The 12,861-nt window shown below is 30.2% G+C and overlaps 2 protein-coding genes across 2 annotated transcripts; one reads left to right on the top strand and one right to left on the bottom strand.

Moving 5' to 3' along the window:
* The first annotated feature begins 530 nt into the window (after window positions 1-530).
* Window positions 531-1,984, top strand: LOC128288898 (early nodulin-like protein 3). Its single transcript, XM_053024966.1, has 2 exons — window positions 531-816; window positions 1,230-1,984. Exons 1-2 carry the CDS (start codon window positions 612-614, stop codon window positions 1,754-1,756), a joined length of 732 nt encoding a protein of 243 aa, XP_052880926.1. The 5' UTR covers window positions 531-611; the 3' UTR covers window positions 1,757-1,984.
* Window positions 1,985-3,173: 1,189 nt separating this feature from the next.
* On the bottom strand, window positions 3,174-8,719 carry LOC108450014 (protein disulfide-isomerase 5-3-like). Its single transcript, XM_017747432.2, is given in 17 exon segments — window positions 3,174-3,391; window positions 3,477-3,554; window positions 3,640-3,801; window positions 4,024-4,245; window positions 4,625-4,665; window positions 4,668-4,758; window positions 4,866-4,932; window positions 5,211-5,267; window positions 5,545-5,619; window positions 5,709-5,749; window positions 6,128-6,159; window positions 6,162-6,184; window positions 6,314-6,498; window positions 6,894-6,951; window positions 7,602-7,696; window positions 7,938-8,028; window positions 8,474-8,719. Coding segments are annotated over 17 exon segments (1,437 nt in total). The 5' UTR covers window positions 8,515-8,719; the 3' UTR covers window positions 3,174-3,313.
* Between the last annotated feature and the right edge of the window lie 4,142 nt (window positions 8,720-12,861).

Consider the following 12,861-nt stretch of genomic DNA (forward strand, 5'->3'; position numbering starts at 1 on the left):
TATAGTTTTGGGTTAATTCCATAATATGTTCTCAAAGTATAGATTAGATTTTAAAGTGGCCCTACATTTCAAAATGCTCTAATTGAGTTCTTAAAGTATCATTTTCGTATCAATTAGGTCCTTCCATTGGCTCGAGCACTAAATGCTGACTTAGATCTAACATGGAGTGAATTTAAAATACGTAAACATGTGTGTACTTATTATGTAAACAACTTGAATCTAACGTGTTGAAAAAAAAAACAATCTCATTAAAATTTAGAAGGGTGCATGAGATTTAAGGTGTCCATGCGATAAATACACATTTTTAAATATGCCACATGTCATATCGCACATAATTCAATGCATAAGCTAAAAGCTAAGCTGACAAAAGGGCCTAATTGATATGATACTAATATTTTAAGAACTCAATTAAAATATTTTAAAATTTTGAGACGAGTTTAGAATTTGAGCTATAGTTTGAGGACATCAGGTGCAATTAACCCTAAATTTCTTTTCATGCAAGTTGGCCTACAAAAACCCTGGTATAGGCACCCATTGTTGTCACCAAAGTTTCAGTTTGTTTTGGTTGAAAACACATATAGGGTCATTGTTTGTTTGTTTTGGTTTTAGGAATGGCAAACTCCATTTTGAGAACATTAGATTATGAAAGCAAAGGATTTGTAGCAGTGGGGCTGCTTTGTTTGATGATGATGATGATGATTCAAAAGGGTTATGCAAGAGAATTCCAAGTGAACTGGGGTCTTCATAATGGCTCCAATGCTCAAACTTACAATCAATGGGCTGAACACAACAGATTTCAGATTGGTGACTCACTTGGTAAGTTGCTAATATCCACTATACAAATCACATTTTGAAGAACACATTTGAGAAAAAGAAAAGTCATAAGGTTTAAAAAGATAATTCAATAGTTTAATTATTTCTTACAATCAAGTCCGAACTTAATTATGAAATTGTCAAAACCCATTATTTTTATAAAATAACAAATATTTTTTAGTGTTTTTATTTTTATATAAAATTTAAAAATATATATGCATACGATAATATTTGAACCTAAAACCTCGTAGATTTGTCATATTGATTAGGTTACCCTTAAAAGGTAAAAGGATCTAATTTTAACTTTCTAAAGGTATAGAGACTAAAATCTCAAATTTTATATAAGCATAGGGACTAGTATAATGTTAAAGTATTTTGTTTGAATTGTAATGTATGTGTGCGATGATATGCCACAGTGTTTAACTACGCACCAAACGAAGATTCAGTGCTATATGTGAGTGAGGATGCCTACAAGAACTGCAATGTAGAGTCACCCTGGTCCAAATACACCGATGGCCACACTGTTTTCTCATTGGATCATTCAGGGCCATACCATTTCATCAGTGGTACCAAAGGCAATTGCCAAAAGGACGAGAAGTTAGTGGTCGTCGTCTTAGCTGATCGGACCAACCGTTCTTCCAACGCAAACGTAACCAACGCTCCTTCTCCCGCGCCATCTGGTTCGGTCGATGTAATGGTGCCGTCTCCAGCACCCGTAAACGAAACCAATGCTCCTTCTCCTCCACCAACCGGTTCGACCAACGTAATGCCGCCATCTCCGGCACCTTCTGCGGAGTCTCCACCGACGGGGACAGTGGAGGTTAACCCGACACCGGCACCGAGTGAAGAGTCACATCCACCAAATGTTGCAACTTGTTTGAGGTGGATGAGTACTACAATGGGAACAATGTTGGTGGCTTCAACTCTTGTTTTAGGGTTCTAAGTGGGGAGTTCTTCCTTTATTACTACTATTGTTAATTTTTTTGATATATTTATTTTGTTTGATTTGCCTCAGTTTGTGTCTATTAGGTTAAAATGGGTTTTTTTTTTTCTTGATTATTGATTGTTAAAGAAAAACAGAAGGAATAAGCTTTATATATAGTGTGTATAATATTTGGTGTGTACTTGTTTGTAAACACATAAATAAATGGATTTTATACCTTTTGGGATACCAGCTTCCTTTCTCATTTTTTTTAGTTTCCAATACATTTATATGAACGAGCCCAATAATTAGTATTTCGCATTTAATAGATCCATTAAGAGGTAGATGTTGTTTATGAATTTTAAAACTTTTTATTCTTAGAGTAAGGATCAAACTCTCAACTCTGATTAAGGTAACCTCTTTTCATATGATAAAAATTTGTTTCTATCTTTCTTAAATAGGTTTTATTTATATTGTAAGTTAAATCTAATTAATCTTTATTTTAAATAAAATTTGATTTCCACTAAAAATGTGGAGTTTATTTGAATAGTTAAATATTCTTTGATGAAAAATTATTTTGTAAACTATGAGTGAGTTCTTTTTTTCTTTTGTCAAAATCGATGTAGTTTAAAAAGTATACAAATAAGACTAGGTGATAATAGGTGAGTGTAGATATAATTAAAAAATTAATATATATATATATATATACAAAATAAATGATACATATAACAATTTTTCAATTCTGGTTGCGAAATTTCCTTTCCGTTCATTAAAGATCTTAATTTTAATTTTAATTTTCATATATATATATATATATATATATATATATATATATATTAATTCCATCAAATGGCCCCAAAATCAATCAAATTTTTAATCGATCCTCAAAATTTAGTATAACTCCAATCACATCCTTTTGCCAATCATTCCATCAACTTTTCTATTACATGTCTATTAGTGACATGTGTCAACAACTGAGTTTGACATGTATCATTTTAAAAAAAATTTCTTCTCTTCTTACATTATTCTTTTCTTTTCTACGTAGTAAATACAAATACAAATAATATATATTATAAATAAAATAAATTTTAAATTCATAATTAATTACACTATTATTTAATTTTATTGTTTTATAAAAATATTTACTTTTTCTTTTATATAAATAAATACAAAAATAAATAATATTTTATTACAAGTGATTCATAAAATATAAAAGTAATGTATAATAAATATTTTCTTTCTTTATTCTTTGTTTTCTGTAAATTTTAATGGTTCATACAAATACTTTAAACTAGATCATGGCCACACCGCAATTTAGAGTCACCCATGTCCAAATATTTTCAACATTGGGCCGAGAAAATCTCCACATTTTTCTCAAAGGGGAAAGAAGCAAAGTTGTTGCATTGATGATGGGGGATTTCAAAGATCTATACCGAAATTATTTCCAACTGCAACTTGAAATAGAACTCTTGGGTTTCGTTTTTATACGTAAAAGAGGGCTACATTCCCATTCTGTTTCCTTAAAATAATCCCCACTAATTAGTTTTTTCTTTACACATCATTTCTTTAACCTCTCTATCAAAAGTTTTTCCCTAATTCTACTTTCTTCATCAACCTAATTGTATTGTGTAATATTGAATCCAATATCCCAGCTACCTGCAAATTTAAACACCAATGACCGTGGATTTCGTGTAAAAGTAAAAAAGAATGGCGGTTTGGGACATGCTGCTAAGATACTAACCGTGAAAACACCTCCTATTATAGCACAGACATTGGTGAGGAAGTGTGAGAACGATTTTGGGTTCTCTGTTACCAAAACCTGCATACAGAAAAACGAATGAAAAACAAGAAGAATGGAAGGTAAAAACTTTGTTAAAAATTATTAAAGCAGTTTGGAAAATAACCTGCATTGGAGATAACTCGAAATGAAATTTCACAACAGGTATGTATATGCTCTGTGCCAGACTGCTGTGGGCGGTGTATTCATATTCCTCAATTAACGTATGTTCCCGAGAAGATTTTCTTGTAACTACCTCTGTTTTGACTATTTGAAGGTAATGCTCTATCTGAAAATGAAGTGAAGAAAGATGATCAGTTACGTTCATTTACGAGTTTTAGATTATAAGGATTTCTTATTCTCAACCAAGGTCAATGCCTATCTTACTCAGCCACAGAGATAAAACATCATTTGCTTTGACAAAGATGCGTATAAAATGCTCATGGTCAACCATGTTACTTAAAGAGATAAATAATTGGAAGGAAAGGACTGTATAAAAGAACAAACTTACAGTAACATTTGCATCTAAATCCCGGTGATTAATGAACAGCCGACCATTCAACCTGTCATGGCTTCTCCCAAGATAAGGTATTAATCTCTTTGCATCACTCAGTAACCGAGGCGAAATCGTTTTACCAAACGAAAGATGGTTAATGACATGAGACATGTTCATTTTAGAAGTATCAAAAGAATGGGCTCCTGAACGAGCAGAGATGATAAGATTGCCGGGAACCTGCAAAGTGCAAGTCGCTTAATACTTTGAGGTATATGAAGTAAAACAGTTCTGAATTGGCAAAAGTTTGAGATCAAAGAGACTATGTAACCTCTGTTGCTCCAATTATTTATTTTGTAAAAGTACCTATGTCCGACACTCATGTATGACACATGGATATGGGAATATGACCTCCAAATACATGAAAAACCTTAGATAATCTGACCATACCTGTGTCAGACACATACCGTATCCTACACTGACACTTGAGTTCTAGTAATGTAGGATATAACAACATTTCACGGCTCATGTATCTCAAGGGTAAACATAAACGATTGGACAAAATAATTACAAGTAAAAATCCAAAGGTCAGTTTCTAATTTAGTATCGTGATTATTACCTTCTTTACACGGACATATCCTTCAATTCTGCATCCTCCGTCAATGGTGCTGGTCGTTTTGTTATATTGGATTTATCCTCTAAAGCCAGCCTTTGGTTCTCTCGTGGAATAGAAGCAACCAAATCTTCCATCGCCTGAAAGAAACAGACAACTGCATTAGGTCATGCATGCACGTTTATCTTATAAGATTTCTAAAACTGAACTGTAAAAGCAAATAGCCAATTCAAAACTAGTCGTGTACCTTAACCAGGGTTTCTGTATCACGATCTCCATAATAAGATTCATGTTCATGGTGTCCGTGGTCCTCCCTGAAATATATACAAAAAAAAGGTCAATCCACATTGAACATATAACATAAGGTTCAGCAGCACTAATTAACCTAGAAGAATGTAATAATCATCTAGTTGGTCAAAGGAAAGTGGAGGGTTAAACACATGCCTGAAAACATAGTACATAAATGAGTTTCACATACTGGAATATAAGCAACATAAGGAAAAGGAAGAGGAAGAATGTGGAAAAATGGGGAGGACATTCAGTCATTTACATAAGGGTGAAAAAGGATATGTACTATAATACTTCCTCTTACCTCAGATCACTGCCTTTACGGAAAATACGAATGGATGGATATCCTTGGATGTGATGCCTGTATGAAGAACATAGACCTAGTGAGCATAGTAGTAATAAATGTGCCAGAAAAGGAAGAAAGAGATAAAGAGAGAAGATTAAACTTATGATAAAGCTAAGAAAAAGATGCAACATTTGGGACTATTCCTATACTAGAAGCAAGAAAGCAATGTTTAAATATATATATCAGAAAGACTGAAAGGCAACAATATGGAGGTCAAATAATGATGTATAATCGTATTCTCAAACAAGAAAGCATTAATTTACATGAGAGAAAACATCAAACAAAGAAATACCTCCTACACAAGTCAACTTCTTCAGTGCAATCAACCTTGGCCAGAAGAATACGCCCATCCGCTTCTGGATCATATCTGTAAAAGGCAAGGGTGAAAAATTCATGCCAAACCAATAAACTATCTATAAATTTACTCCATGGAGTAGAAATGATGAATGCTCAGACCTCTGCCTTATTATGTTAGCAGTTTTCTCCCATGATGGTTTCTGAAACGTAAAAGTAAAATGGTGAGACAAGGGTCTAATTATTTCTGGATGCTCTTTTTGAATAAGTAGACAAACATGCATTTGCTTTCAAGGATGACACAGAAACTAAGGTCCTACTACAGAAAATATCACATCACAAAATATATTAGGGAGTCATTAAAATGCTAAATAATCCAAAAGAAACAAAAGAGGGTTATTAAAATAAAAATGAACTGCATAAAGTCACAAAATGGATTGTTAATAAGAGAAGAATTGGAAATCATATGACTATAACAAAAGTTGTGTATAATGACCACGGTATGTAGCCAAGTGTTAGACAATAGTACTTTCTGCAAGCATCTTCAAGACAAAAGATCACACATGCTAATGGAAGATTACCAGGCGAATACTCCAGTAGCACCAAGGAGCAAAAAATTTACAACTAAAATTGGATACCTGCAAAAGAATAAAAAGTCAAATCAAGTACATAGAGGTATCACCAAAATTGGCATTTAGCAGAAAGATCCAAGTGGGAACACAATACACAAAATTAAATGGTTTGAAACTTTGAATTAATCCACTTACACATGTGAAAGTTTGTCAAAGCTAACACCATTTAATGGTACAGCACCCTCAACAGTTTCTTCATCAACTTCATCTCCATGCTTAACAGAATGTGGAACAGGTCCAGAATGAAACTCAGCACCAGTAGGTCTTAAATGTTGATCTATTGAAAACTTTCGGATTGTTTTTGTTATATTCAACCTGTTCTGAAAATAGAAGACACAAATTTAGTCATATGGACCAAACTTTGAATGGTAAATGCTGCTGAGGAAAAACATTCAGGCTTCTTGAAGAATGAATATGAAAAGTATTACTGTCAAATACAAACAATATCCAGCATAAAATGGTGTGATGTACTTCATTTTATTTAGCATAAAAAATACATTCATATGAAATTCAAAATATATAGGGCACAACAGTATTAGCTCATCTTAAAGTTTTCTGACAGACTCTATATTGGGCATTTAAAGTGCAATTTTAAGCTTGGTAAAAAAGCTTCAGAGCAAAGCAAGGATCATCTTGCAAAAGATTTAGTACTAAACAGAAGCATTTTGCTTTTTCAATTAAATTAAGCAATTGAAACACTAATATAGGTACTTACAGTTCCCAAGACATCACTCACGTCAACAGATGCAAATTCACATGAGAGCGCTGGAAAACTGGAGATCAATTGGAATAGTCAGCCAACATAATTATCTATCATTAAAAATAAAGCTCAAACTACGTTCAAGGATATTACAGAAATGAAAAGATACATGCATATCAAGATAACCAACAGAATAGCAACCTACAACAGTTTAGAAGAAAAACCATATAAGATGATCAAATAAATCTTGATTTACATGCAGAAATCTAATCCCAACATTTCTTGGGAAAAAAAAAGCGTGGGGGAATCTGTATAGAAATCTCAATAGCAGTATAAAGTACCATCAGAACCATAATGCAATGGATCTCACTGTTTATGTGCTAGTCAAGCAAGAATGTTGCAATTGAGTTAGGACCCCAATTGCATGGGGGATCTCTTTTCATGCTAAGCTCAATTGAAAAGAAATGTGAGATTTACCAGATTGTAAGTACATTTCTCATCACTAGGAATTTAACACAGTTCAAACCACCCATGCCCATTACGCTAATGTGCCATCAGTATCAATTAAGGCAAGCAGTAAAAGCTTATATAAGCACATACTCAATCTACAAAATACAATTACACTCTGCTTGTACTTTTGACATGAAGTTCACCTGGACCTTCCATAATATTAGCCACAAATGAGAACATTGAAAATAAGATTGCTACAGAAAGTTAGTGCACCTCATGTTAAAATCAATGCGTAGAAAGTCTCCATCAGAACTATTGTCAACAATAACAGATGTAGAGGTGCTGACTGTAAAATAATTACTCATTTCCTGCAAAAGATATTTAATGGATTAAAGCGCGTAGAGGAAAAGAACAGAGGAATCAATTTCATTTCAAGGAAAAAGTAGAACAAATGAACTAAAATATATCTGATAAGTATCATCCGAGAAAAGAAAAGGAAATGGCAACAAATATTACGATAGAAGGATGTTGCAAAGGTGTTGTTTGGGATTTAAAATCAACCAACATGCCAAACCAAATCAAATTTGAGTAAATAGAAAAGCTGCCTACCATTCCAAATAAAAACATCATAGCCAATGCAGCTATGATGGATAACCCTGCACCGGATAAAGATGCCTCTGTTAAATCTCTAGGGATTTTCCTGCACATAGATGAAAAAATAATTAATAAAACACAAGTATCATTATAACATTTACTTAAACCCTGTAAAAACCCTAAGCATTTCAGCAGATAATTTAGTCCACTATATGTGCTTCAACCGAAATAGCAAACAATATTCATAAAAAAGAATTTAAGCTCATTCACCAAATTACTATCAAATTTTAGCAACCAAACAAGAAGTTTCTCCAAAATTATTGACAGGAATACAATCTAATGCTAGAACGTAATATTTGTTTTTCATTTTCCAGTAAATAAATAAACAAAATTTCAACCCAAATATAGCAAACAGCGATTAGTTTTGCTCTTTTTCTATATTAAATGCTCGGATCCATTAAACTAACTTAACTTCATTTCAGCCAATAATCAGAAATTTTACTAGAAAAAAAAAACTGACGAATCAAAAAAGAGAACTGAGAGATCTGAACCTGTAGAAATCGACGGATTTGATCTTGCTTGAAGAAATCATGACTGGTTTTAATCAATCGGAATCAGATTTTTTTTCAAGAGAATTATTTTTGAAAAAGATAAAAATAAAGATAAATATAAAAAAGAGGAATTTAAATCCCAAGAGATCTAGCAATGGAGAAACTTATTTTTCCAGATACTATAAAGAGTGAGAGATGAGCAAAGTCGTTTTATGTTTTAACCACTTTAACTCTCCTGCGTTTTCATTCGGGGTTTTTCATTTTCCATATTAGATTTTTTTAAAAAAACAGGGTTTTCAATTGGGTTAAATTACAAAATACTCCTTAAATTATATTCCATTACTCAAAATAATACTTAATTTATACTTCGTTACTCAAATTACCTTAGCAGTAAAAAAAATCTCTTTTAATGCACTTGTTTTTAATTGTTAGGCAACTTCTCTTTGCAACCCTCCTATCATTTTTGTTCTATTCAACTTCTTCTCGATATTTAGATTTCATGTTCTGTATGTACTTTTTGTTATTATAAAGGTTCACCTAACATTACCTATTTTATGCAAAGCGTATAGAAAATAAAAAAAAATCATTTTTAAAAAAAATAATACACAAGTTTTGATTAGGGGAAAATGAATCGAAATCAAAGCCTAAAAAAAGAAATGAAGCTTGCCAGGATTTGGGTTTTGTCGTCAAAAACTGAGTTTGGATGAGTTTTTCGACAAGTTCTTAAGTTTTTTGTCATTAGAGTTTTAAGTGAAGAAAAAAACTTACTAAATAATATTTAACTTTTTAATTAAAATTGCACGTGTCACAAAATAATTGGCTAAGAGATTTTTTTTACACTGGAGTAATTTGGGTGTTAGATCAAATTTTGGTTGCGAATATAGTTTATATACCACTTGTGACCCAAAAAAAATTAGGTATCAATTTAGGAAAGACATTATAGTTTAGGTATCACTTTGGATATAACGATAGTTTAGGAATCAATTGTGATAAAAAATTTTAGGTACCAATTTAAAAAAAATGATATAATTTAAGTAAGTTTAAACTTTTTTTAAAAATTTTAATAACTAGGATTTAATCACTGTGGGTTAAAGTAGGTATAGAATACGGATAAATACTGAGAGTGATCCTCTTAGAATCTGCCACGTAGGATAATCGTGAAATTTGTATCTGAATAATACAAACACTTTAATTTTGGCTGATATTGAGATTGCGATTGGAGTCAAAAGTCAAAATAAACACCATGTCTTGAACTTCCGAAGTTACTTGCACAGTACATTTTTAGATTATAATTCAAAATTTAATTTTTTTTTTAATTTTACAATACTTAAAAAATAAATAGTGGCATTAAAATTTAATAAGATTATTATTTTTTAAACAAGTGTGATAAATACATGCGTGTTTTAAATTTGATTGGCCGATAATCTATTGGCCTAATGACAAGAACATTATATTATAGGCATGAGAGTCAGGTTCGATTCCAAGCAATCACATTCCTCCCCAATTATTAAAAATAAAATTGATGGAGGTGTTCTAAATAAATTTCATATCATATTCTTGGAGTTAGATGGATTATAGTAGAAAATAATAAGACTATTAAAAGACATTAAATAATTTTAATTTACTTGATATTTATAAAATTTAAACATGATTCCAATGTGAATATATATATATATATATATATATATATATATATATATATGAGAAAGGATTGTATGAAATGATGCTATACATCTTCTTCTATCCCTTACCAATTATTTAATGTCATTTCAATATTTTTTTATGCCATTAACACATCATGTTGGTAATTTTTTTTATCCTAAACCCTAAACCTTGAACCTTAGACTTTTAACCCTAAATCTAAAGTTTAGGGTCCAAGATTCGGTTAGGATCCAGGGCTTAAAGTTCAAAAAAAATAGTGACAATGTGAATATTTGTAATAAATTTCACTAAAATATCAAAGATTGCTCTATTGGCATTTTTTAAATGAAAGTGAATAGTCTTTTTTATTCTAATTATTTCTTTTATTCTCCCTAGAAGTTCGATTATATATATATATATATATGTTGGGATTGACCCGTATAAACAATAAAATAGAAAAAATAAAGAAGATTGAACACACAAAATTTATGTGGAAAACTATTCCGAAGAGGATAAAAATCACAAGTAAATAAAACTTTCAATAATCTAAGAGTACAAGATGAAAAAAATAATCTCAAAGAGCAAAACTCAAAACCTAAATACAAAGACCCTATGACTAAAATATTCCTAGACTTACTCAAAGTTTAATTGGAAAAAAATAATAGAGTTTAACTGAGAGAAGAAATCCAGTTTAAGTTGAATACACGTTGCCACATCCGTCGTAACATTGTGACCGATTATGTTTCTTCTCTGGTTTACCCAAAAAAGCGAGGCACACCCACAATATATATAAATAGATAAAGATAACATAAAAGTTCACTTTTTGGCTAATAAACTAAATAGAAAAGTTAATTTGATCAAAAAAGAGAAAATAACCAATAAAAAATCAAATTGAAATTTGAGAAAGAACAATAATTTTGAGATTCGACTATTAAATGCTTGTGTTAAAAGAACTACAATTTCTTCATTTTTTTAGTCTCTAAAAATTCTATCAATGCTTACTCATCTAGAAAACGAAACATTCTCGATCTTCTTCATTTTTATGTAATTCTGGACTAAAATTTAAAATGGGATAAAAAAATTCACATGAATACAAATATTGATCTCTACTACAATTCAAAAATTGAGAATGAATAAGTAAATAAAACATAAAAACTAGGATCAACAGATGTCAATATTTATATTTAATAATTAGGGATAAATCTTAAAATTATACATGAATTATAGTTAAATGTGCAAGTGTATATATGAACTTTAATTTTGTGTAATTTTATATATAAAATTTTAATTTGATCCAATTCTTATAAATTATTAGTATAATTATTTATATAACATCATTTTATGTTTATATATTGCATACATAAATAATTATATATATCCAATAAATAATTATATATATCCAATAAAAATAATTTGATGTATATATTTCTTTAAATGTGTATGATTAAATCAAAATTAAAGTTTCAAGTATATATTTGAACCACAATTAGAGTTTCACATGTATAGTTGTACCAAATTAAAGTTCATGTATACAATTGCACATTAAATTAAAGTTTATGTATAAATTTAAATTTTATCCTTAATAATTAAGAAGTTGAAAAGTTTGATAGCATTTTTATTGTTAAATAACATGTATCTAACAATTTCTCAATTAAATTAATAGTTATTAATTATAAATATACGTTTGTAAGTATCGATAATAGTTATTTGAGAGGAGAGAGTGACAATAAATAATAAAAAGTAACCCATGAAAAGTTTAGATATTATAAAAATTCAAGGAGAAGAAATATATATATAAATATGTAAGATGGTTTAAATGTAGTTACCTAAATATGTTGAAAGCCTTAAAAGTTTAGGTTTTCAATTTAGGTTTCAATTTAGTTTTAGGTTTGGGGTTTTAAATACGGTGTCGATTTGGGTTTTTAATTTCAATTTTGGTTTTGGAGTTTGGATTCGGTTTTTGTTTGGGGTTTTGATTCAAAGGTATTTTGATTGTGCAATAAATTACTGAATAACTTAACATGTGTGATAATTTTACAATTTTGTAATATATATAAATAATAAAATTCAACAAAAAATTTTAAAATTAATTTAATAAAACATAATTTGGATAACAATAATATTAAATGAAATAAAATGGAAAAAAATGTATTTTATATTTCAGAATTTTCATTATTTTTTGGCTCGTTTAAGCCATCAAAACTTTATGCTTGTTCAAATATTTTCTGGTTTTAAGAATATTATTTTAAAGGTCTAGAAATTTCGTTTATGAAAACCAATCACCAAAAGCCTAAGATTTTGGGGCTCAAAATATTACAAATGGTCACAATTTGCTCAGAATTTCTAGGTAGCTACTTTGGGAACTTAATTCATCTAAGACAAAACTCAATTTAGCTAGAAAAACAAACCAATGGAAAGATTACATTTCATTACAACAGAAATCATTTAAACTTCGACAAGAATGAGAAACAATAGATGGTTTTAAAAGGCCTTAAATGTAGTTACCCAAATATGTTGAAAGCCCTTAACTTGGGTTTTCAACTTAGGTTTCAGATTAGTTTTCAGTTTGGAGTTTTAGATTTGTTGTTGGTTTGGGCTTTCACTTTCAGTTTCAGTTTCGGTTTTGGGGTTTGGATTCGGTTTTTGTTTGGGGTTTCGATTCCAAAGCATTTCAATTGTGTGATAACCTACCGAGTAACTTAACATGTGTGATAATTTTATAATTTTGTAATATATATAATAAAAAA

This window comes from Gossypium arboreum, unplaced genomic scaffold (genome assembly GCF_025698485.1).
Source record: "Gossypium arboreum isolate Shixiya-1 unplaced genomic scaffold, ASM2569848v2 Contig00320, whole genome shotgun sequence".
NCBI lineage: Eukaryota > Viridiplantae > Streptophyta > Magnoliopsida > Malvales > Malvaceae > Gossypium > Gossypium arboreum.

Bases quoted from the DNA above. Each gene is read 5' to 3' on its own strand.
- LOC128288898 (XM_053024966.1), top strand. From the start codon at position 612: ATGGCAAACTCCATTTTGAGAACATTAGATTATGAAAGCAAAGGATTT. The intron at 817-1,229 runs GTAAGTTGCTAA...GATATGCCACAG, and splicing joins TCAGATTGGTGACTCACTTG to TGTTTAACTACGCACCAAAC.